The sequence below is a fragment of the Pseudorca crassidens genome, chromosome 5 (assembly GCF_039906515.1).
Source record: "Pseudorca crassidens isolate mPseCra1 chromosome 5, mPseCra1.hap1, whole genome shotgun sequence".
Taxonomy (NCBI): domain Eukaryota; kingdom Metazoa; phylum Chordata; class Mammalia; order Artiodactyla; family Delphinidae; genus Pseudorca; species Pseudorca crassidens.
Window position 1 is genome coordinate 73779301 of NC_090300.1, and position 26620 is coordinate 73805920.

Consider the following 26620-nt stretch of genomic DNA (forward strand, 5'->3'; position numbering starts at 1 on the left):
TATAATTTTGGTAAGCTTAAATTCAAGATTTCTAAAAGCAATAGAGAAAGCATTCATTTTTTACATTTTAGCAAAATAGCTCTCTAAGAACATTCTCTGACTGGCATAAGTGTACATTCTAACTTAAGAAAATAATATTTATTTGTTCTTTCTTGCATTTTTAATCTTTCCCCCCACTCTGCAGAATCAGAAACACTTCTTATCTAGCTTCAGTAACTCATACCTACATTTCTCATACAACTATGTAATAAATACATGTGTATATGACTATCCATATTACATGCTAATAAATACAAATTATAACATACATTCTGGAGATAACCTAGGCAAAATGTCAAAAATGTCCCTTTGTACTCTGATATCTGCAGTAAGGACATAAGGAACACTAAAAAACTTTAGCTCTTTTGGGAATATTCAACAAAACAATGAAATTTACGAAGTGTGTACTACCTAGAATGGAACACTTTACACACATAACACATTCATCACACACACACACACACACACACACAAATAAGTAATCATGGATTTTTCTTAAATTTCACATACCTAAGGCCTTATTTACCCAGTTTAACAATATTAGTTTCTAGTCACTACACGTTGGCACCTATATACTCTTAACAGAAGTTAGTAGAAAGAACACTGGACTAGGTGTCAGAGGTTTAAGTTCTAATCCTTGCTCTGCCACTTAGGCAATTCACTTCATTCTTCAGTTTTCTCAGGTAAGATTAAAGGAGTTGGATTGTCAAGATCATTTTTAGATATTTTGTTCTATGGTTTTAAAACAATAACGGTGATAATTATAAGGCTTTGGGCTTATGATTTTATTATGTTTTAGTTACTGGATACCACAAAGTACCAAGATTTGAATAGATTCATACACCACAGTGATGTATAACAATGATCTTTTATAGCACAGTGCTTGGGGAAAAAATAGTCAGAAATTAATAACAATATTTAAATTAAAGGCTGTGCCAGAAATCTGTAAGAACACTAAATCAGTTCCAACTTTAAGCAATAATAATTAATATCCACTAATAATTAAGTGGGTGATGTGTAGTTTCAGTTCCAGGTGCCCAAGCTTCCCTTTCTTGTCTCATTATTAAGAATTACAATTGACTGTGCTGCAGATAAACCTTTAAGCAAAGCATATTTCATCTGCTTGCTTAATGGACTGGCATCTTCTTGGAATTCAGAGTTCTGGAACTTAATATTGGTTGTGAGATAATTTACGGTTGACTTCAATATCCTCTCACACTGGGAAAACTCTCAGTCTATTTCACAGTCTGAAACTTTATTAACTTTCATTTCTTAAGTGAAAACATTCCAAACCACATTCTAGAATCTAGATGACGATATAGAGATAGTGGTTATCAGAGTAGAAATTCACAAGACAAAATAAATAAACCAAACTATAAACACTATGGGAAGGTAACAATGATGCTATTTCAAAAATGGTGTCTTGTCTAGAAATTCTTGTCTATTTATGATAGTGGGACAGCAAATATAACCTGGGGAAATCAGCCCCTAATTGTTTAGTAAGGATTAAATAGGACTCCTTGGATGTCTTAGCACACACTGTTCAAGGCAGTTACCTCATTACCAGGATGGCTTCCCTCTCCCTCAGGGTCTAGTAGCAAGGGAAGGAATGCTGTGTTCTGTAAGTCAGTGCTATCCAAAGACGATATAATTCAAGTCATATGGGTAATTTTAATTTTCTAGCAGTCATATTTAAGAAAGGGAAAAATGGCTGAAATTATTTTAACAATATTTTTATTTAACCTAATATATCTAAAATATGTAATCAACATAAGAAGTATTAATGAGATATTTTAGATTTTTTTCTTCATGCCAAGTCTTCAAAATCCACTGTGTATGTTACAATTACAACACATCTCAACTTGCACTAGCCGCTTTCAAGTGCTCAAAAGCCACGTGAGTTGATGACTACCATATTGGACAGCACAGCTCTGTGCTCATCTTAACAGACATATTTCTCCAAAGTAGAGGTTTGTTAAACCAAAGACCACATATGTTCTGAAAAATATCTATCAAAGGAAGATGCAAGACAAAAATTATATCGAAAGCCTGCTGCCTGCTGCCTTCTTTCCTTCCATTCTTACACTGGTCTTTCCTTCTACCAACACTCTGGCCTTGGTACTATGCCAAGAAATACAAGTGTGAACAAGACAGTTGAGGTCAGAGCCCTCGTGAAGTTGACCGTGTAACAGGAAAGAGAGGACTTAATTAAATAAGTCTATGATGAATTAGTTACAAATATGAGAAGTGCTTTGAAGGACTCCTGGCTGCTGTGGAGGATGGAACTTACCTAGTCTCAAGGGAGTTGTTGTGGCTGAATGTTTGTGTCTCCCAAAATTTCTATGTTGAAATCTTAACCTGCAAGGTAATGACAGTAGGAGGCAAGGCCTTTGGGAGGTGAATAGGTCATGAGGGCTCTGCCATGAATGGGATTAGTGCCCTAATAAGAGGCTCCAGAGAGATCCCTTGCCCCTTCAACCATGTGAGGTTACGGGGAGAAGATAACCATCAGTGAGGAAGCAGGCCCTCACCAGACACTGAATCTATGGACCCCGTGATCTTGGACTTCCTAGCATCTAGAACTGTCAGAAGTAAGTGTTTGTTGTTTCTAAGCCAACCATTTTATGGAATTTCTGTTATAGCAGCCTGAACAAAGACAGGAGTCAAAAATGGCTTCCATCGGGACTTAACATTGACGATGAATGAGTCCTCAAGAACAAGGAGGAATTAGCTTAATGGAGCAGATGGGCAAGAAAAAAATGTGGGAAGTGGAAATTAATAACATTCTACACAAGGGCAGCAGTATAAGAGAAGATGTTCAAAGACAAAAGATTTTGGTGAGTTTAAACATTGAAACTGTGGCTGGAGTTTAGACATTAGGAGTATGAAACATGGCCCAAGACGTGCCCCAATCATTCAGAATGCTATAGACCATGCTGGAAGAAGCAGTGTGAAAGCAAGAGTCATCTGAGGAGCTCTGGATCAAAAAAGAAGAAATATGGGACACATAGAAAAGACAGTTTAGGGTACACTTTTTATTGTATTTGTCCATCAATAAACCACTGATATGGAGGTCTATCTATAACCCAGTCTGGTCACCACTTTCCCATCTATGCCAACGGTGCAGAACTTCAAATACATAGCTAAAAAACCTAAACATCACTGTACAGATCTAGCCTTTGATTTTATGTACCTTTTGTCCAAGAATAATAGGTTTCCTTTTCGTACCAATTATTAGTGTGGTCTTCAATACTGCCTGTAGCAATAACAAAATGCAATGCTATAAAAACCAAAGCACATATCACTGAAAGAAAGCAACTGGCTTGCCCAAGCAATAGAATTGTTTTTCCCTCCTTTGCTATCACTAACCTAGAGCAAGTAAATTATAATTATGTAACATTTATAATTCATAATTAAATAATTTATATGGACTATTTCCCAACTGTAGTATTCCAATACTATAATTATAAATTTTGGATTATAAAAATTACCCTGTAGAAGGAAAGCCTACATTTTAAACTTTAACTTTCACAAGGAGTAATGGAAAGACATTGAAATCTTCGGAGAATAAAGATGACAATCTAACCCATATTTTAAAGGCTCAGTAAAGACTGCAAGAGGAAGAACAGATAGAAAGCTAGGCAGGGAGATAAGTTAGGAAGTAACAACAGTAGACCAATCAAGAGATGACAGACTTGGATTAGAGTGTTTGGAGACAGAAGGTAGTTTAGGATATAAAATTGTCTTGACATAATTATTAATTGCATGTGGGAAGAGAAGATGTGTGGCAGGGCAGTAAAAATAGAAAGTGGAAGTATGGAACCACGGCACCTCCAGAATATTCTTATAAGAAATAGGGTAGGGTTTCCCTGGTGGCGCAGTGGTTGAGAGTCCGCCTGCTGATGCAGGGGACACAGGTTCGTGCCCCGGTCCGGGAAAATCCCACATGCCGCGGAGCGGCTGGGCCCGTGAGCCATGGCCGCTGAGCCTGCGCGTCCGGAAGAAATAGAGTAGATCCTTAACTGAAATATTCCCCCCAAATTAGCACATACTTCGCAGCAAGGCATTAAAGACAAAACCCAGAGCTCATACTGCTCTGACTGACTGAAGATCCCTCTCTCCTTGTGAGCTATACATTGACCACTGAGCTTGGAGTGCCTCTGAGATATCAAGGAGCCAATGGAAAACTGTGCATGGTAACTTGTATCCTTGCTCTTGTGTGTACATCTTTGCACTCTTCATACACTATGAAAGTCAACCAAGAGATGAAAAGGCAATTCTAAAAGTGGTCATTCTTACCAGTCTCTGAACCCAGATAAATCTTGGTGGTCAGACCTAGCTTAACATGTCAAGGATGAATCCAAGCTTTCTGATTTAAACAAGATGGATATTGGTGCCTTTTTTTGAGAAGAGGAACATTAAGAGAGGAATAGATTTGGGAGTAAATCTTCAAATTCAGTTTGGGGTATTTTCAGTTTGAGGCATCAAGTAGAAGTTGGATATACAAACTTAGAACTCAGAAGAAAGGTCTTTACTGAGGATATAAATGTGGCAATAGTTGACTTTTGAGAAGTAAAGCACTGAGAGTACATTGTGAGTGTTTAATACCCAGGACTGACATTGAGAATCTCCAAAGATGGAATAAATAAGGATAAGCTAATTAAGGAGCCCAAGTAGAAACCAGAAAGATGGGAGTAAACAATATTTCAAAAGGAGTGACTGACCAGCAGTGTTGGGTGCTACCAAGAGGTCGTGTGAAGGAGGATGGGAAAATACCCACTAGAGTTAGTAAACTGGAGGTTATTAGTAACCACAGCAAGAGGAGTAATTTTTAGTACTGAGGGTAGAAGCCAGATTAGAAAGATATGAGGTGTGAGGAAGAAAAGAAGAAAAGGTGACAATAAATAGAAGATTTTAAGTTTGAACATGAACAAGAAGAAAGTTAAGGACCTGACAAAGGATTGGGGATTGTGGTAAGGTTGTTTGACTGTTTTAGAAAGATTTAAGCCTGCTGAATTGAAAACAACAAGAATCCAAGAGAAAGAGGAATTAAAGGTAAAGTATCCTTCCTATGAAGGTGGAAGGGGATGCAATTTAAAACACAGGAGATTGGTCTCAGCTAGAAGAAAAAACAACTTCATTGTAACAGAAGGAAAGAAGGAGAGAACAGATGTCAATTTGCTTATTCAGATGCAAAAGCTCCCAAATATGGCAGTTCCCCTTTATAGCAGGTAATTCTCATTCAAGTTTTCCAGTACATACATGAAAATTCTGGGGGGCGGGGGGGGATATATATATATACACACATATATATATACACTCCCTGATATCTCATAGTGTGTGTGTGTGTGTGTGTGTGTGTGTGTGTATACATACACACACACACACACACACACACACACACACACACACATTCTCTCTTAACTACACTGAGTATCTACTGAGTTATGACAAGTTTCCCAGGAATATCATTCAGAGCACCATCTGCACAGATAAACCTGGAAGACCCGTTACCTGTGCATTCCTATGGCAGGCTAGAAGAGCAAAAAGGGGCTGATTTAAGTGTCAGAAGAACTTGACTCTATTCCTAACTCTGTCACTCTCAGTTTGGGTAAGTCACTTACCTTCTCTGTTTTATAATGTCCTCATCTGTACAGAGTAGCAACAGGTGATAGACGATAGATGATTAATGGGTAGATAGATGGATAGATAGACAGATAAATAGATTCAGAGAAGAAGGAAGAAGAAATGGCTTTTCGGGATGCATGTGCAAAGACACAGATATGAAAGGGCTTGTCATGTTTAATGAATTTCATCGTGACTGTGGCAGTGAGTTCCTACAACATCCTGAACACTGCGTACTGGGGTTGTATGTAAAGTGTCGAGTATCTCATTACCACGGGGCTCCTTCTGTTACTATTTATTTTTATATTATGGCATATTAATAACATATTCCATATTTGTGTAGGAATTATATATATATACATATACAAACATATTCCTATTTGTTCCATGAAATACACTTTTAAGGTAGGTATTATTCAATTCCACCCCTAATATTTGTGGGACCCAGGGCAACAGAATAAATGGTAACCCACATACCACATGTTTAATATTTAAATTTGTAAATCAAGGTAACTAACCGTATAATAAAACGTTTGGTTTTGCTATTTGAAAATTATACCTTCCTAATGACCCAGAAGTAGCCCAGGGTTGAACTTAAATTCTTTGGACTCCGCAGAATCTTCTGTCAAACAGGGCGGCACTGGGAGAACATGCTGCTCGTCTCAAAGCTCAGACCTTCTAGGGTTCCAGGTCCTCAGAATGTGGTACAGAATGAGGAAGCATGGGCTCTAGGTGGACATAAACCCTTAGCCCTTTGGACTCCTTGCTCCTGGAGGCAGGCCAGAATGGAGTCCAGAACAAAGGCCCTCTCTCTGAGAACTAGAAGATTCATTAGTATTCGTACTATATTACTTTATCATGAAGGTAACTGGGGCTCAGAAAAGTGAGGTAACTAACTAGTACCTAGCCCATCACTAGTACATGGTAAGCTTTCAATATTGTCTGAATAAATGGAGAATAAATGACATACACCTAGTTAGTGGCATTGTCTGAAGACGAACACAGTTTCCCTCTCTCCAGAGCTAATTCTTTGGTTCCAAGCTGACCTAAATACATATTGCTATGTGGGCTTCTCATGATTCTGCATACTCTTTTTGATAGTTTATGTACTCACACACTGTGTTAGTGTCTAAGTACACACATGCTTATGCGTGCTCGTGTGCATGCAGGCGCGCACACACACACACAAACACACAATATGCTAGCTGCAGCCTTCCTCAGGACTATATCTTAAATATGGTTTGTGGCAATACTGTTTAAAGCCAATTTCATTATTTAATTTTTTCCCTACACAAATTTCATCTGTTATAAGTTCTGACTGATTTATGACTCAGGGATGCAACACTTACACATCTCACCCTCCAAAACAACATTTAAATCTTATCAAAAATTATTTTCTCATTTTCTTAAATTTACTGTAGAAATAATGTCCTATCATCCACTGAAATGCAGAAAAAAATGAATTTGAAAGTTAAAGGAAGGCTCTGATATTGTCATTATTCAAGTGATTTATGTAATTTTTCTTTTTTCTTCTTTTCCTTCTATATCCACAGCAATGCATGAACAGAAACAAAGAAGTATGTAAAGAACACAAATTGAAAATGACCAATTGGGTGGCTGCAAAAATAAAACTATTTCTGATCTACCCAACAAAGAGGCTACTGGGAGAGACAATCTTGTGTAATAGAAAGAACACTGGAATTAATGTCAAAAGCTGAGGGGCAAAAAGAAACTAAAAGCTATTGAACACTTACCACGTTCCAGGCAAAGGGTGAGTACCTTTCTATACTTTATTGTCTTCCATAAGGTTGACACTAACCTGCCTGGTACTCCCTTATCCCTAAACACTGCAGACGGTTGTAGTAGCTACTTACATGGCATCATGGAATTCTGTAACAATAACATAAATAACAATGATATGAATACGAAAAAGGGGCAAATGTTAGCAGGGATCTGCACTGTGTTTCAGAAAAAATGTAGGGAAACGTCCAGAGTGTTCCTGTTTCAGACGTAGGTGCCTGCACTGCAAATTCAAGGATCGAAATCAGATCCCATTATTATCAGTGAATCGGAACGTGTCCTGGTGTGCCTGCCTGTGGGAAAGCCCTACAGAGAAGCTGGTGAATATTTTATGATGAAATCTCAGAGGAAGAACTCGAATGACACCTCCTAGTTGGCCCTTTTGTGATTTCACAGAAGAGAAGTGACAAGTGTAAGACCAGTTAGGAGTCACTCAGAAGCTTCGAATTTTAAGGCACTGTAAGTATATCTAACCATTTTGTTAAATGATTAGACATCCAAGCATGTTTCTTTTTCAGGTTTGGAGAAGGAAAATTACTTATTAATAAAACTAATTCAGAAAGCCTAGTTCTGCTTGAATAATCTTTGATACATTTTTAAAAATAGATTTTATTTTACGTCTTACCTCATTCTTCCATTAATTTACGATCCTTATTTTCAATAAGTAACAAAACAGAAATGGAATAACTTTAAAGTTTGATTGTAGCTACTCTTAATTGAAGTAATTAAAAATATATAAAATATAAGTGTTTATGAAAATAAGCAAAGACAAAACAATCTTAATCAGTGTCATGGAATCTCAACTACAGAAAAGGAATTGTTATACTGGAGGGCTTCAGGAGTTATACTGCATTTTACTTAAAATATGTGACGTTATAGAAACTGACATATATTAGATATTTTGTTTGTTTGGTTTTTGTCTAGTGAAATATAATGATATGCCAGATATTGTGCTAGATTTTGTGGGCTACAATTAGAAATCACATACTAAAAAGAATTCAATCTATAATATTATGGGAGATATATGACTTACAAATACATAATTTCAATACAGTGATAAATGGAACGATTTGGAGATAAAGGGAGTATAGAAGGAAAAACAAAATTTTTTAATTAATACCATTTGTTTCTTAAAGCCATCAAAACTTTATGTTTTTCATATATTTTACCTTTTTGAAAGCAACTTGCTATATGTTGCCAATTGTGAAATACTATAAATAAGTAGTCATTTGGAAAATATATTTTTAAAATTCAATTTTTTTAAAAAATTAAACATATGAAAAAGAAGAAAAAAATAAGTAAAAACTTTTACTCATACCTTAGGAAATATAAAGCAGTGTCAATTTTTTTCATTTATTTCCTGATACTGATGTCTGTGGTACCCAATTATTGAAAAAGGAAGTCAAAAAATAAGAAGGAAACAAAGCTAATCAAGAAAAAAATAAAAGAAGGTAATGTTATAATGAAGCAGGATTGAATGGCTAACAAATGTGAAAAGACTTAATTTAACAATATCTAGTCCACAGTTTTCCCCTGAAATCTGGGACCATCTGCACTGACCATTTCCTCAAGGGGAAGGCTGGGAACCACTTACATATATTTTAATGTTATCCCTTCAGCCTGAGCACTTCCTCTCTTTTAATTGTAGGTTTTAAAAAGGCAACTGAGCATTTCTAATTCTTAGATCGATTACATAAAGTGAAAAGAAAAAGAAAACAAAACTAGATCAATTCTACTCTATTTTGATTCTAACTAAAATCGATGTTAAATCTTCACTTGACACAAGAGGTTAATAAATAGGCATTCTTTTAAAAGTGTACTAAGTAGAAGCTCCACCTTTCAAAATGCATTATTTCTATGACAGGTTAAAAACCAGGGGTGTCAAGTACAAGCTACAATTAACTACATGAGGGCAGAAAATTCAACCTAAGGAACAAATGATGAAAAATATTGTATGTCTGATTAAAATCACCATCCAGAATATCTGGGCAATAAAAAGAACTACCTATACTTAAACATCATATTCTAAGGTTCTCATTTCAATTTTAAATATTTAATCTAAACCAAGATGGGTACTAGGGTAACCCAGGAATATAAAGAAAGAGTTCTCATAGGCTGACTCATAATCATTGACTTGGTTGCCTTAGTTTATGAAAAACAAATGTCCATGAGTTTTCCTTCCACAGAACACATTCAAATTGATGTTCAGATTGCAAGCTGAGTGGAAAATATCAAAATGGAGGGATGGGGGAGAGCCTTTTGTGCTGTGTACTTTCGAGTATCAATAACTGCTGAGAAATGCAGCCACAGGGTTTCCCATCTCTATTCCTTTGTTCATGCGCTTATCACCCACATTTATTCCTATTGAAATCTTTCTAATCTTCCTTGGCCTGGCTCAAATGCCACACTCAAAGTACGGGGGCTGTGGATAAATGCACTAAGAGGAAGATAAAGAGATTGACAACAAGATCTCAGGAAATCATAGCAATGTTCAGGCCATTTAAAGGTGCTTTTGTAAGCAACTGGGAAATTTTACAAAGGTTTTTATGGGGAAGTAATGTGATATTAAGGATGTTTTTTAAAAATTCTGTTCAGACTGATTAAGGATTCAGGAAAAGGAAAAGGAAAGGAAAAGGAAAAGATTAACAACATTCAGGTTAATAAATAGGTATTCTCTCAGAAGTGTATTAAGTATAAGATCCACCTTTCAAAATGCATTAGAACTGCAGGTTATGAAAAACAAACAAACAAACAAAAAAACCTAAATCTTGGCAGTGACAAGAGAGATGGAGAAAAGATAATATGGAACAAAGATTATCAGTTTACCTGATGTTAGTAACTGTACCTGATTCATCTTACTTTCCTCAGTTCCCAGAAAGTCCTCAGTTAGTGCCTGACAAATAAATGAAGTTAAAAAAAAAAAACTTTGCAGAGATCAAATCAATGAGGTTGGTGATTGGATATGACAATAAAGAGAGATGAGTCAAAGATAAGAGGGGTTCCCAACTTGGCAGACAAGAAGGTTGGCGTCAGGAAACTGCCAATATTTGCTAAGTGCATACTACCTATCATAAAGAATGTCATTCACTGAGATGGGAAACTCAAGATACAAAGCAGACTGAGATCTGGGGGATGATAATAATTAAATTCAAGATGAAGAAGGTTGCATTTGAGTTAGCAGTGGAACCACATGGAAGTAAACAGCATGTTACTGGAAATCTGGATGAGGAACTCAGATGTCAACCTGAGTCAGAAATATACAGGAGACGGGTGAAGTCAATAAAGGTGACTTCACCCAAGGAGAAAAAACAAACAAACTAACAACAACAACAAAAAATCAGGAACACCTCTATTAAGGACATCGTTCAGCAAACACTAATATTCACCAAGATAACGCTGGTCTCATGGACTCTCTGTCAACAGGTTCAAAGTCTAGCAGAAGAACAAAAACTATAAAAACAATTTGAAGAAAGTCTTATGAGTATTATGACTAGTGTATCTACAGAAGAAATGGGTGCATAAAGGAGAAGATGGAGAATTTTACCTGGGAAATAGGTCTGAACGATGAATGGGGCTTGCATGAGCACAAGGAGACCCAAAAGAGCCACTGTCTTGGGACTCATAAAATGTGCATCTCTTCATTACATTGGTGCACAGACTGTAACATTGAAATTGTGAACAAGATATGCTCAGAACTCTTAAAATTAGACACAATAAGGCCTTTGAGCATATAGCTTACATGCTGGGAGAACTACCCATGAAAGTGCCTGAATCAATTCAGATGAGGTCTAGACCAACTGGAGACTTAATTTAGAATGCAGGCAAAAACCACTTTTGAAAATCCTAAGAGTTTGGTTAACACAAAAAAATAATAAAATCCCTACTGTGAAATTATAAAGTTATTTTCTCAAAGCACATTATAAACAGCAGCTGCAAGAACAGTTAACCAAATATTACTGTGCCGAGGGATAAAATGACCTCCTAAAGCCCTCACAGAAATTCTAATCTAGACTGAGGGTATTTTGCTCTGGGTTTATCAGACCAAACCTGGATTATAATGTTGATTCCAAGCGATACCCTCTACAACGATACTGATAAATAGGAGCTTATCCAGAGGCAGGTAATCAGGTTTATCAACACACCTACTATATGTCAAGCAATTTCAGGTGCTATAAATCCTAAACGCGACCTTGTATTAGACTTCAAATTCAAGGAAAAGGCCAAACTTATTTTTCATAAAATAACATGATCAATGGTTCAAAAGATAAAACTGAATTTCCCCTATGTATATTGTCACCATACTGCATAGATAAAGAATTGGGAAAAACTAAAGAAGAAAGAAGTCAAATACCAATAATACCTATGAGAACAGATGAGATGGGTGACATACATAAATGAAAATCACAGAAATGCAAAAATCTCAGTTTAGGCAATATTTTAATTACACCCTTCTTTTCTAAATCTTATATTTTTACCACTAATGAGCACAATTAAATTTCACCAACTCTCCATAATATAAATGTGATGATTGCTAAGAGTATGTCAAGTCTGATATTCAGTAAATGTTGGTTTCTTCCTTAATTGATGAAGTCTTAGTAGAAATATATCAAAAAGGGATGTCTTAAAGTCTGAGAAATCTAAACACTTGCCAATTAAGGCATGACTTTTCTCTCTACTATCATTCCTATTCCAATGGCACATTTCCACTGCTTAATTTAAAACTGTCATGGAATATGATGTTTTACATTAGCTTCTTCAGAAATCAGTCTTCAACTTGCACTCAGTATCACATAGTCCCTTTTGCTGTCCATTTTTTATTTTTACCTTCTCTTTGAGGCTGCACTAGTAAATAAATAAATGTCATCTACATTAGAACAAAATCTAGTTCCACCATCTTATTAAATCCCTTCAGTGCTGAAGTCTAAATCTATGTAATAATCTATCTTGAATGCGCAGTGAAATGCAAAAACTAAAATAATACAAAGAAAATTTAGAAATACAGTCAATTTGTGTTCAATTAAATGAGTGGATCTAAGTACAAATAAAGAATATGGAGGAGAGCAATTAAACAAAAATATAGGTATTAATTTTTTGCTATTCCCTTAATATACATGTCAAGTCTTCTGGAATTTCATGTCCAACATATCATTAAGCTATTTTCTTACATCTGACATACAGATATCTTGGAATCCAACAACCTACTCCCTGTAAGAATTAACACCAAAAATACACATCAAGAATGATAAAGCTGAAAGGGATCTCAGAAACCACCTGATACAACCCCTTTATTCTGAAAATGAGGAAGCTAAGCTGAAGAGAAGAAAAAAAAGCTTCCCCAAGGTCAAAAAGTCCAATGCTATTTTTACGATACTGTTACCTTAGACTGAATCAAAGGCCTCTTTTATTCATATCTTCTTAAGAAAAAGGCTGGGTTTCAAACCCAGCAAAAGAATAAATACAGAGGACTGCAGCATACACAGAAGACTTACTTAATGTGCTATCAATAGCTTTAAGAGTAAAAGAAGAGGAAAGAAAAGCCAATGAGGTAAGAAAGAGTTGACAGAAAGAAGCTTTTTCATTAGACCCAATCAATACTGTATTCCCCCCATCACTTAGAGCTTCACCAAGGAAAGTGAAACCAGAGTGAATATGTTCCCTCAAGATTATTTAGCAGTAAAATGGCTTGTTGGTCTCAACTGTAAATGTAAGGACCAGGCATGCATGAATTTGAAATCAATGGCAAAGGTTATTTCTCATTAACCCAATGTTAAGAAACCAAAGCCAGTCAAAATAGAAACGGGCCCTTTTCCAAACTGGCTACGCCACCCACTTCCCCTCCATTTCTGGAGCAAAGAGATAAATTAATATAAAGATGCTCTCTTTTGTAGCATTTCCATAGAAACTCCCCCTTTATAAGTAGTTACGCTGCTGAGAAAGAAGAAAGTATATACTGAGTGAAACAAGGGTGGCAACTGAGAGGTGGGTTGGGAGGAAGGGAAGACGTTAAGTGCTAAGTATTTATCTAATAGCTATACACCAAATGAAAATGGATTAATGATATTTTTGTATTTTAATATTGAACAAAAGGAAATTAATATTAGCTTAAGATACTAATTCCTTTTCTTGCTCAGCATTTTCACATTTGTGCAGAAATTCCCTTGAAACCTGACTAGTACTGATGCTATGAGCACACTAGTCACCAATAGTATTCATTTCATTTGGATGAGTTATTTCTGACCACCTACTATGGAGATAGCATTGAAATGATAGTGTCCTTTTCCTACATACTCCAAAGGCAGAGACAGGTACTTACGCAGTAATTACAATTACGCAGTAATTATAAGACAAGACAGACTGAACTGCAGATGACAATACAGGTATAAAGCCAAGTGAAGGGGCAGGCAGTGACTCATTCAACCTGGAAGGATCTGAGATCTGGCATAAGAGATGGGAGTTGGGCTGGACTGCCGCAGGGTGGGAAAATGTGAGGCTATGTCTGAGTAAGGGAAAGACAGGTATGGAAATTATCAGCATGCCTTGTGGGGAAACCAACTATAAATTATGGAACTGAAATGGTCAGATGCTGTAAATGTTCTAGGTATGCAACAAGGCTGGGGTTGGCTAGAGCACTGTGGGAGGAGAGGTAGAGAAAGAACCTTGATTATGCAGCATATTCATGTTGATAATATATATAATCAAACAGCATGCTCTCAGCCAGGTCTTGAGCCCACGTGTATTTTTGAAAGACAAATTGTAGTGAATTTTTTAAAATTAAGAAATTATTATTTTTCTTGAAATTTAGACATTACAGGAGAAACTGTCCAGAAGAACACAGCAAAACTACAACTTGGAACGCAGTAATACAAATCTGGCCAGAGTTAACAAAATTATAGATTGCCCTACAGGAAAAGAACAGGTACTTCTTCATTATTGCCATATCCCATTCCCAAGCACGTGACAAAACAGCTATTCAATAGGTGTCTGACAATATAACTTGACTATAGATATTTAAAAGCAACTACCCACATTTAAATTGCTCAAAACAAAGAAGCAGATGGATAATCTTGCTACCATCAGTGGGCAATGTCCCACAGGAGACAGCTATGGTGTAGCAGTAAGGCACAGGCTTATGTTTATAGGTTTAGCCTCTGTGTTTGCTCTGCCTTTCATAGTTATATGACCTAATTTACCCCTTCAGAGGCTCACTTCCCTCCCCCATAAGGTGGGTGATTGTAATGAGCGCTGATGTTTTCTAATGCAAACCCAGTAACACTTTAAATCACATACCCCACTAGGTGGATCTCCCAAGGCTGATGTCACAGTTACTCATTCTCAAGTGCAGACGTGTAATAGCATGAGACAAAAGCTTCAGACTGAATGTGCTTGCATAACATGATAAAGAGAACAGGCAGGACTGTGCTTTAGGTGAAAGTAATGGGAGTCAAGGATCCTCCACCTTCAGGTTTCCAACCAAAATGGTGATCCCATTAGCAGAATCATGAGTGGAATTCGAACTCAAGAAGCTGTATAGTAACCCAGAAATGCAGCCCAGCAAAACCTCAAAGAAGGGAATTATGTGGAAACACTAGGAAAAGCATGATTTCAAAGTGCATTTCCTTCCTCGTGCTGCTTTTCTCATGACCTGTAGGTGGAGAGGGAGGAGAGGCAGACCTCTCAGGATACCAGAACTTCAAGATGCTACCAACTATTGATACTTTCCTGAGCAAAAGCTACAGAGGAGAAGGGCCCTGGGGCCTATCAGAAGACAGGTTCAGCAAGGAGGCAAACAGGAACCCTCTCCACCATTCTGAAGGGAAAGTAAATTTCCAGTCTCTCAGAGCGCTATCCCACAAGAAGACTGCAGAGGAAACCTGGGTTTCTATCAACATGACTTCCTTTCTAAAATTCTGATCTTCAGAATCATCACCTCATTTGCCACTTATGTTTAACTTCATGGCTACACGCTGGTTACAAAAATCCTCTGCAGTCCTCCCTGAAGCAATAAAGCATGACAATAACACCGCTTTAACTCTATCATGAGAAACTTGGGCTTCCTTGGAATTTGAGATCCTGCTTTTTTTTCATCATTTTTTTTTATTAATTACAGACACTGACCAAACTGTTCTTTTCTAGCTTCTTTAGGTGAATTTAGGTGGCTATCCTGTCTTAAAGTCTTCTCCCCAGCATAATATTACATTTGGTATGGATAATATAATAATATGTGGACAGCTCAGCTAGAGCTATTTATCTAAAAACAGAATCTGACACTTATTCTACTCAGGCAATTTGACTACAGATTCCTACTTTTGGTACTTATTTAAATTTTGCCCCCATTTTTAATTATTTGAGGAGTATTATCTGATTCTAGGGCACTGTGAAGGTGACCTGGGTCATCTTTTGAATTCCCAAAATTAAAACATTAAAGTCACCAGTAACAATAAAAAACTACATCTTCTGGAAATTTTTATTTTTTCTTTTTATAATAATTTATACAAGCTTACAGATTTTCTCTGCTGAATCTCATTCACACTTCGCTTTAATCCCCCTTTTTACCTTAGGTTTAAAAAATGTCTAAAATGCTGCAGTACACTGGATTTAATTCCTAACTTTAAGGCCTAAATTGGAGTCAAAAGGAATAAAGGCTGATATTTTAGGCAAAGAGATGTTTAAGCACATTTCAGGTAATTAAACCATGGGATGTAGTTAGGAATGTTCTAAACAGCACACCAGGAAAAGAATTTTAATATTTCCTGTGTAAGTAGGAAACAGGGAGCAGATGAGTATTTCATGTCACGGGTCATGGTCATGAGTATTCCTCCTGGGATGAGGGGAGCTATTTAATGACTTTTCAAGCTAAAAAGGCTCTTCGATATCCTTTAATATAGTACCACTGTTTTGCAAAGAAAGACACTGAGGCCCATTTCCAGTGCTGGCAGAGTGAAAAGAAAAGTCAACTAGGAAAAACAAACTTGAATTCAAACCCAGAATTTACTTCTCACTAGTCTCGTGAACTTGAGAAGCCCCAGGCTTGCTATACCTCAGCATCCTTATGTGAGAACTGGAGATACTAACTTCAGAATCCCTTTTCCTTTGAGGCTTGCTGTAAAGGTAAGTTTCAAGGAGTCGGTGTGTCATTTACTCATTTATTTAACAGTGATCAAAGAACTGCAGTGACACAGGCAAGATGCTAGTGCTGAGAATCTAGCAATGAACATGTCACGGTCCCATCCTTAGGAGCTCACATGCTGGTCAGGAAGATGAGGCACATAAACATATCATATAATGTGGCTCAGGTTTTGGACACCATTCAACACTGGAAAGACTCAACAATAAGCAAAAGGAAGCGACCATCATTATAATTAAAATTAGTGTGGACAGTTTCTAGGCCTCATAAATGTATTCTAAAGGCATTAACGAATAAAATAATTATTCTTTGTTTCAAGGTCACAAGGTATGAAGTGATGGGACTTGAACAGGTTGGTTGTTCTCAACCTTGGCTGCATATCAGAATCTCCTTGGAGGTTCAAAACAAACAAACAAGCAAAACCGATAACTGATGTCTGGGCCCCAGAATAGATACAAGAAATCAGATTTTCTGGTTGTGTGGCATTAGCACATTATAAAAGCTCCCAGGTGATTTCATTTTCAGCTAGGCTGAGAACCACTGGCCTGTATAATATCTAAGCTCTAACGTTTCGTGATTTGACTACTGATTTATTTGTCCCATGTCATTCTTTTCTAGGAAACTAGGTTTGGTCTTAGACCTTAGGGTTTCTCTAATGACCTCTGAAAAGTCATTAAGAAAAGGCTGTACACACTTAAATTCCAGTGAAGAGGCATTAACAGAAGTATGATTAGAAGCAGGGAGTCTGGGGGTGTGTAAGTACCACAAACTAATCAAATGACTAACAACAGGTGGACAAATAAGGAGGACATTACAAAGTTTGCCTTGTCAGAGGCACTTAATTATGCAAAAACCACTGGACTTGGCCCAAACTCATGTATGAAATCCACCTAGGTGCCACACATACAAAAGCCATATTCAGAATATACTCACAACTAAACTAGGTCAAGTATCTTTAGAATTTTGTTAGACATGAAATATTTTGTTTCAATTTTAAAGGACTAGAAAAACTATTAAGGTTTTCTACTTTCCTCAATATTTTTCTCTGCCTAAAATACATTTGCTTATTGGATTACCCTTGCAAGGTAGTAGCCATAAATCAATGGAGGAGGAGAAGTTCCCTATAGAGTTCACAGTAAGGTAGATAGCCTTACAGAGGGGTATTTAGGATCTTCATCATATTGTAAAACTATTAACCAATAAATAATAATACCATTATTATTTATATTATAAATAAATTTATATAAATAAATATATTTATATAAATTTATATAAATAAATTTATATTATAATACCAATAAATAATACCATTACCCAATTTTTCACCTCAGCATTCCGCAGTGTTTTGTAGTTGGGGAATGATAAGTATTATCTGACGTACACCAAACCTGCTTCTCCCCTAGTTGTTCTCCATCTCAGCAAAGGCACCACTCACTATTGAATTGTTTAGGCAGGATTCATCCAGGCACCTTATGCTCTCTTGACCCATACCTGCCTATTATCAGGCTCAGGTCATTCTACCTCCACCTACTCTTTTCACACCCATGACCACTGCCATAATGTTTTGTGTTAACATCACCTATACCTAGACTAGTGGTTCTCAAACTTTTGGCTCTCAGGACACTTTTACAGTCCTAAAAATGACTGAATACCCCAAAGAGCTTTTGTTTATGTGGCCTATATCTTTCAATATTTACCATGTTTAGAAATTACAACACATTTTTTCAAATATTTACTAAAAATAACGATAAGCCCATCAAATGTTAATATAAATAGGTGGTTTAATGAAACCTAACTCTATTTTCCAAAACAAACAAAATGAGTGAATAGTTTATGTGTTTTCCAATGTCTTTAATGTCTGCCTTAATACAAATCAGCTGGGTTCTCAAATCTGTCTCTGCATTTAATCTCTTGTGAGATGTTGTGGCTTTAGTGTCTAAAGATAACCTGGCCTTACACGGATACATGGTTTAAAAGGGAGGAAAATTTTAATAGCCTTTTCAGATGATTGTGGATATATCTTCTAGTCTCTGGAAAATTCCATTGGACACTTGTGACAGAATGAGTGAAAAAAGATGAATAATTAGTATTATTAGGAAATATCATTATGAAAATAGTTTTAATCTTGTGGACCCACTGAAAGGTCTCCAAGGAGCTTCCAGGGCCTGCGTACCACACTTTGAGAACTGCTGGCCCAGACTGCTGCCCTGGCCTCCTTATGATTCCTTAGCTTCCACTCTGGCTCCCCTACAATCCACTCTCCTCTCCAAAGCCAGAGTGTGCATTTAAATATGCAAGTCACATTATATCACCACCTACTTCTGACCCTCTTTGGACCCTAGATTAAAATATGCAATCTCTCTGAGGGTCTCCAAGGCCCTGCACACCTCAGCCCTGCCAAGCTTTCCAACATCACCTGGACCCCTTGCTCCTGTCACTCCAGTTACACTTCAACTTCTTCAAAAGCACCGAACTCCCTCTCACCTCAGTCTCATGCAAGCTATTCTCCTCTGCCTTGAACATCCTTCTATCCTTTTCTGCCTGCCTCACCCTTCAGAACTCAGCCTACATAATTCTTCCTCAGAGAGATGTTTCCTGAACAAATGCTAGAGATAGTATTTTCATTTTACAGATCAGCAAACTGAGGCTCAAAGTATTAAGAAACTTGCCTAATGCTCTCACAAATAATATCTCCAGAATTTGGATTCAGATCCCACACCAACGTCCATGAACTTAATCACTCTGCTACACAGTCGCTTAAACAGTAACTGTAAAAAAATTTTTAAATTAAAAAAAAATTTTTTTTGTAAAGGCTAAATCCTACAGGGCTCTCCTGACCTTGTTATTAACCTCTTTGCTTTTGAAAACATCTGAAGCAGTTGTTTATGTTTATAGTCAAGAAAGTCTTCCCCTCTGGACCGCAGTCTCCCAGTGAGTCCTTAGGTGTCCCAGGTGGCACCCCTGACATCTCCGAGGCTCCCGCATGCAGAGAGGGACATCCCAGCCAGGAGCCTGGGAACAGCACGTGACGACACAGCCACAGGACTGCTTCTGCAGCACCGGCCTGCAGACCTCCAGCAGCCTTCCCACTTCACTCCTCCTCACTAGAGATCCTCCCTGGGGGCTCCAGCTCATACCCAGAACAAAGTAACATGACCCACCACATTTCCTTGAACTCTTCATCGGATTCCCCCCAACTGGAGTGTCCCAGCTTCAAATCACATTGAGTTCTTCAGATTCAGCCTCCTTAGCTCGAGGTGGTGGGAGATAAAGAAAGATGATCCGCAGGGTGCGGGCTGGGGTTTCTGAAACAGTTTAGCCACTTCCTGACTCCATAAACCTGAACAAGTCTGTCTGCTACTTTGAAGCTTAGTTCTCTTATTTCAAAGATGGGGCTAACTATGTCAGTGGATCGCTATAAAGAATAAAAGGGGCAGAAGTTGTGAAGAAACTCCGTAAATCCTGAAGTTATACAGTCAAGGAAGTTATCGTTAAAAGTTATTATCATATATGATTAATTTAGAGACATTTTGCATCTAAGGCCCCTCCCTCTCACAGATGCTTAGAAAGTGGCCTCAGAACCAGAGCCCTTTATTTTTTTTTAACTTTTTAATTAATTTTTATTGGAGTATAGTTGCTGTACAATGTTGTGTTAGTTTCTGCTGTACAGCAAAGTGAATCAGCTGTATGTATTCATATTAATATATCCCCTCTTTTTTGGATTTCCTTCCCATTTAGGTCACCACAGAGTACTGAGTAGAGTTCTCTGTGTTTTACAGTAGATTCTCATTAGTTATCTATTTTATATATATTAGTGTATACATGTCAATCCCAATCTCCCAATTCACCACACCACCACCCTGCCCCGGTACCCATACGTCATTCTCTAGGTCTCTGTCTCTATGTCTGTCAGAGCCCTTTAGATGTGCTGCATTTCTCTTTGGACAACAAGTAAAGCTCTGTAGCTTGATGGGTAGGCCATCAGATAGAATCCAAAATGTAGTATATTAACTTGGTCTCCTATGTATAATGAGACTGTTTATGAGAGTTCTCATAAAATCTATAATAATTCTAGAAAGAAGTCATAGCGAATATACATTATGACAAAGTACTCAAGAAAGAGACAAGAAAAGACTAATTACTATTAACAAATTTTTCAAACCAAATCAACACTGTAATATCTATGTAAAACTATGCTCTCAACAAGACTAAAAGCAATAGTTTTTGACTAGTAAGCCCAGTACTTTCTTTAAAATAGAATTATATGAGACAAAGCTTTAGTTTCTAAAGATCTTCTAAAATATTCCTATTGCTTCCTCAAATACAGACTGTCTCATTTCCTGCAAATTGTTTTTCTAAGTCTGTTCAAGAATATCAACTTCATTAAAACTTTAAAGACTTAATCCTGAGTTACGGCTTGATGAGATCTCTGTGGGATGAAAGAAATCAAGAGATCACAGTACCTGCTATTTTAAAACGATCTTACAACGGAAACATCATTTGTGGATGAGAATGCACTGCTGTAGAGAAAACAGGATTAAAAAAACACATACAAAATATCAGTTTAAACCCTAGGGTGGGTTTCTAAAGAGAAAAGCCTGGGTTTTTTTTTAACAAGACATTAAGCCAAATATCATTTAATGAGGCTGATTTTGTAGTTCAGATATGAGTCATACTTTTAAAGGAGAAAATACAATAAGACTACTTGCTATAAATGTAAAGTATCACCTGTCATGTGAATGTATTCTTGATCTATATATTGACCAGAATTATTTCAATTTATAAAAATCTAATTTATATTCCATAAATTACATGGTCAAGCATTTCTCCTTTTTTTGTCAGTTTTCTTCTTGAAGTTTCTATTTTCTGTGATGCTTCCTTCATCAACATCAAAGGATATATTTGATAGTAAAATTTGGAATGAGTATGCTATTAGATACTATACATCTACCAAAACAAGTCAGAAAAATACTAAAATATTTTGAGTAACCTCAATTTTTATAACAGAAACAAGGACTCAGAAACAAGCAGAAACAGGGACTCAGAAAAACGACAAATGAAAATCAACAAAATTTAGTAAAATTATAATCACTTCTTTGATTTATTTTATCCAGTCGCTATAAATATACCACATCATTCTTTAAGAGGGAGGTAATATAAAACCAAAAACTTAAGTTATGAAAAACATCTAATGTTTTTTAGGTGAGGAATTTTCCTGATTACTTCTGATTTTTTAATGCTCTGGTTTGAGGGAAGGAATTAAATTATATAGAAAAATAATAAAATCACAAAATCACTTAAAATACACAGATTTAGGCTTATCTAACTACTCTGTACTTTCCAGAGAGGCTCTCATTTGAAAACTCAAAGAGTGATATGAATGACCTCCAAGGTTCCTGGCTGCTCCAACATTCAAAGATTCTATAAACACCTTTCCCTTCCTGATGGTGAATGCTATCCATTTCCTGCAGCAACTCCTGAGTCAAAACATAAATAATTCTGGAGTCAGTCATTTGTACAGATGTTTCTATTCAAAAGTAAATCAAATATTGGAAATAAATAAGCCATGTAATTCACGTGGATGTGCTAATAGCTTAGATATGGCAAATTAAGTGGTATCAACATTTAAGCAAGTATTCCAGCAGGTCTGGCTCATACAGGTATTTCACATATAAATAATTACTCAAGAAATAATGACCATAGGAATGCTCCTTTCTTTATTAGAAAGTCCACAAACAGAACTGTTCTAAAGGCTTTTTTATGGTTCAGTGCCCTCGGCCAACGTGCCAGTTCAAGGTCTCCAACATTTCATTTCCAAAGAGCTACAGCCCGCACAGTGCCTAAGGGGCTAACTATTCCTGCACTGTCTGTACGTCTTCACTGTTGGATTTACTTTTATAATGCAGGCTGCTATAGGATGGTCACTTTATTTTTTTTTAATTTATTTTATTCAAGTAGAGTTGATTTACAATGTTGTGTTAATTTCTGCTGTACAGCAAGGTGATTGTTATACACATATTATACATTTTTTTCATATTCTTTTCCATTATTCAGTATCACAGGATATTGAAAATCGTTCCCTGTGCTATACAGTAGGACCTTGTTGTTTATCCATCCTATGTATAATAGTTTGCATAGGATGGTCATTTTAGAATCCCAATTGCCTATGTCTCCTTCTACCCGTTACCTCCTCTATGAGACCGTATTCCTGTTCTAATTACAAAATAATAATGATAACAAACCTTAATGGTAAAAATAAATAATGCACAAAATTATTTCCATTCTTTGACAGAGGACACCCAGTTCATCATACCACTTTTTTCTGTGTTGTGTTGTGAAGTGCACAGGCAAGAAGAATCAGCTGTATCAAGTTCTAGCCCCAATCTTTCCACAATCTAGCTGTGCAATCTTGTATAAACCACCAACTTGCTATGGCTCAAGGATTTCTTATCTTAGGAAGGATTCTGCTACACAATCCCAGTGTAAGCCATCACTGTGCTCCAGAGAGGGCATTCGCAAAGCATCTGAGGTGCCCTGTGGTCCTGGAACTGCACAACGGGAGGTCTTGCCCTGCCAATTCTCACGTTTTCATAATGCAATATCATGATTTTGAAATCTGAGACCTTTACTGTGTAATTTCAGTATTCCCTCTGTGTTTATGAGGTTTCAACATGATATGTTTCAGAACTTGGTGAGTTAAGACAAGGATTAAGAGACAATGTGTCAGCCCTGAAATCAGAAATACAACCGTGGCCTTTCCCATCCAATACCTGACTTAGCTTCACTGTTTCAGGCTCTCTCCCCTGGCAAGTCTGGTCCATGGAACTTGTGTCTCGACAGAAATTCAGAGTGGAAATTCTTTATCAGGACAAGTTATTCCACTTTACCATTTGTGACTCAGTTTGTAGTTCACAGAATATAGCTTAGAAGGGCTAGTGAGTTCAAGGATAACTCAAATATTAAGTGAACATAACATCAAAGTGCTTGTAAAACAGATTTGCTCAGATAGTTTTTTTCCTTTTGGTGTTTAGCAACTTTCTCCCAATCCAGCTAAAGAATCCTCTCTGGAATTGAGATGTGGAAGGTGCTATATCTTTCTATATAGACTCATCCCATACTACATGAATCATAGTCACTGACAGCAAGTCAACAGGTTAATTGTTTGGCTTCGTTAGTAACAATAACAGGACACTATCATCTTCCCCAAAAGCTTTGCTGCACCCTATGCTCCCATTCTTCTCAGCTTAGCTTCATAACAAACTGAAGTCTACGGTGGACAGAAACATGTGTGCTGCCTTTGCACTGGGTATGTCTTAACAGGTCCTGTCACCTCTCTGCCAGATTATTACTGTGACACTTAAGCTAAAGGAATTCACCAGTCATGATCTCTTTGCCGAAATGTACACTAAGTAGATGAAAAAGAGGGAAAGATTAAATGAACTTTGAAAAGAACAATAAACTCAGCAATTCCCTCAAATTCTCTATTTTCTAATGAGATGCTAAGGAAAAGGTCACAGGAAGCAATTTCCTTATGCAAAAGTAAGCCATGCAAATCACTCATCTCCAAATCAACTTCAACAAAGATCAGTCAAGTTTATCTTATCCATTCACAAAAACAATCTACCTATCATCTTGATGACCTTGTTTGTAACTGAGGAGGCTGAGTAGAATCTATTCACAAACGTTATTATCCCAACTAGAGTGCAAGAACATACTTCAGAGACTGAGATATAAGTCACATGGAATTCAGAGCCTTGAAGTCCCTTGCAGACCACATAAGCCCTGAGAGAAAATGGCCCCCAAATGATCCTTGCACAACAATACAAGAGATTTGACTTCCCCCTAATATGAATTATTTACTGTGCAGAGATAACTCTAGTATTTTGCATGCATCTTCCCTTTATAAAATGAACAGGCCATATTAATTGAATATAAAATAATCGGCTTTACTAGCGCCTGCCTTCAGATCATAATTATTTTTGTTTACTCCTGAAATTTACTATTTCATCAACATCACGGAATAAGAAAATGAGCCCACTAGGGAGTGAATAACGTCATGAAAACTCAATGGAAAAGTGAGATGAGATGGTTTTTTTCATTAAGGCTTAATCCCAAATTTCTAAACTAATTCTGAGCCCCACTTGTCCAGACTTTCCAAGTGTTTTCTTCACCCAATGACCCTAACCCATATGCTTCATTCCTGGAACCCAGGAGAACATCACAGTCAGAGCTGCAAAGATGCTAACCTAAACTAGTCAACTGATCACGGAGCAAGCTTTCTCTCGAGACAGTATTTCCTTTCAGTTGTCCACAGTCAGGGTAGATCATCTGCAGATTGCAAATGACCCTGTGGGCCACACCCAGAGGATCAATAAAGTCTGATGGAAGCACAGACCTTGGAAATTCTGCTTTCATTCTCTCCAGGTAGCCTGGCTTAAAATGGGAATAATCACTCTGAAATTTTGAGGTATCCAATGTCCCTGTGTAAACAGAGACACATCAAAGACCAACCATTTGAATTTAGGGCCAAAGAAGAGAATCAGCTTCAGAAAGGCCAGGCCTAGAAGATCTCTGATAAGTCTAAAGTTTTCTTTGCACTCCCTGAGACCAAATTGCAGATACTACGTTGTTCCCGTAATGTCCCAAGAGTAAGTGTGAGTGTGCAAAGGATGGAAGGAATAGGACAGAAAAGTTAATGAGCAGAGCCATTGGAAACAATGAGAGCAATGGGAGGAAGAGAATACGAAAAGGAGGTCTGTGGAAAAGGAAGTGAAAGGGCATGGGTAAAAATGGGGAGGTGAGAAATTGATCAGAATGTGAGAGAGACTGGACTTGATGTGTTGCTAGAGAAAGATTTAGAAAAAGAGTAAGTTTAAGTTGATCTGGTGTCTACTAAGTGTCTATTATGTGTTAAGAATTGTGCCAAGTGTTATGAGAGATATAGGGAGGAAGGTTTATTTATATTTAGGTCCTCAGTAGGCAGATTAAACACTGGCTAGCTGGATGGATGGATGGATGGATAAAAGGATGGATGAGAAAGAGAGAGTGAGGGAGAATGAGGTGGTCACTGCCCTCAAGGACTCTACAAGCTCTATGGGACCAGGAGCATCGATATATGTAACTCTCATCCTAGTCAAACCGTGGTTTCATTAAGGTATAAAGTGTTTTCCTGAATATGGGACAAGACGCTATTAACTAACAGAGAGCGACTGAAAGATGTCTGAACATTTTTGGAGAACGGGGGCCAGAATGGAAGAGGGGGATCCTGGTTCTCTATCGTGGATGCCCCCTGTGCTTTTCAGAAGGGGAGGGGGGTGTCAGCCTCTAGAGAGCCCACCGTCTGTACCTCTACTGACCTGGTCTCCGCCTCACTGGCCTCTTGCGGCCGCTGCAGAAGCGCACTTTGCTGAATACCCCGAGGACGTGCCTCTCGCACAGGGAGCGCCCGTCTTTGCTGGGGCTGGAACGGCGCTTGGAGGCCGACACCCGGTCGCTGTTGGACTCCCTCGCCTGTCGCTTCTGCCGGATCAAGGAGCTGGCTATCGCTGCAGCCATAGCTGCTCAGCGCGGGCCCCAGGCCCCGGGTTCCACTGCGCCCTCGGGATCACGCTCCGCCGGGGCGAGGGCAGGACCTCGGCGGCCTGGAGGGACAGGGCAGGCGCGTGGAGGCAGTGCTAATATTTGAGAAGGCCGCAGTACCGAAAACCCGGCGCCCACAACGTTAGTCAGAGTCTGGGCAGTGGCGACAAAATGTGTGAAAATCCAGATGTAAACTTCCCCAACCGCTGGCGGTGGGGGCGGGGAGGTCCCAGGCCTTCCTGTTAACTAGACTCTTGCACCCCAAACTTGCACCCCAAGGCGATCCGCGTCCAAGGGGCAGTGGGGAGTTTGGTCACACTGCGTTCGGAGTACCAAGTGGAAAGGGAAGAAGGATGTCCAAAACAACAAGCCGTGCCCCTGTTGGAGAGGCGCAAGCGTTGTAAGGTGTCCAAAGTATATCTACACATATATACATATAAAACCCGTTTACAA

At 37.8% G+C, this 26620-nt stretch overlaps 1 protein-coding gene across 3 annotated transcripts in view; it reads right to left on the bottom strand.

Moving 5' to 3' along the window:
- The window catches only part of FGF12 (fibroblast growth factor 12), a 566085-nt gene that overhangs the window by 222593 nt on the left and 316872 nt on the right, over positions 1-26620 (bottom strand). The window contains exon 1 of one of the 3 annotated variants that reach the window (XM_067738424.1): positions 25945-26483. The exons of the other annotated variants lie outside the window; for them this stretch is intronic. Within the exon in view, the coding sequence (XP_067594525.1) occupies positions 25945-26143 (199 nt within the window). The 5' untranslated portion in view covers positions 26144-26483. Of the gene's footprint in view, positions 1-25944; positions 26484-26620 lie in introns of those variants that run through there. 3 annotated transcript variants of the gene reach the window in all.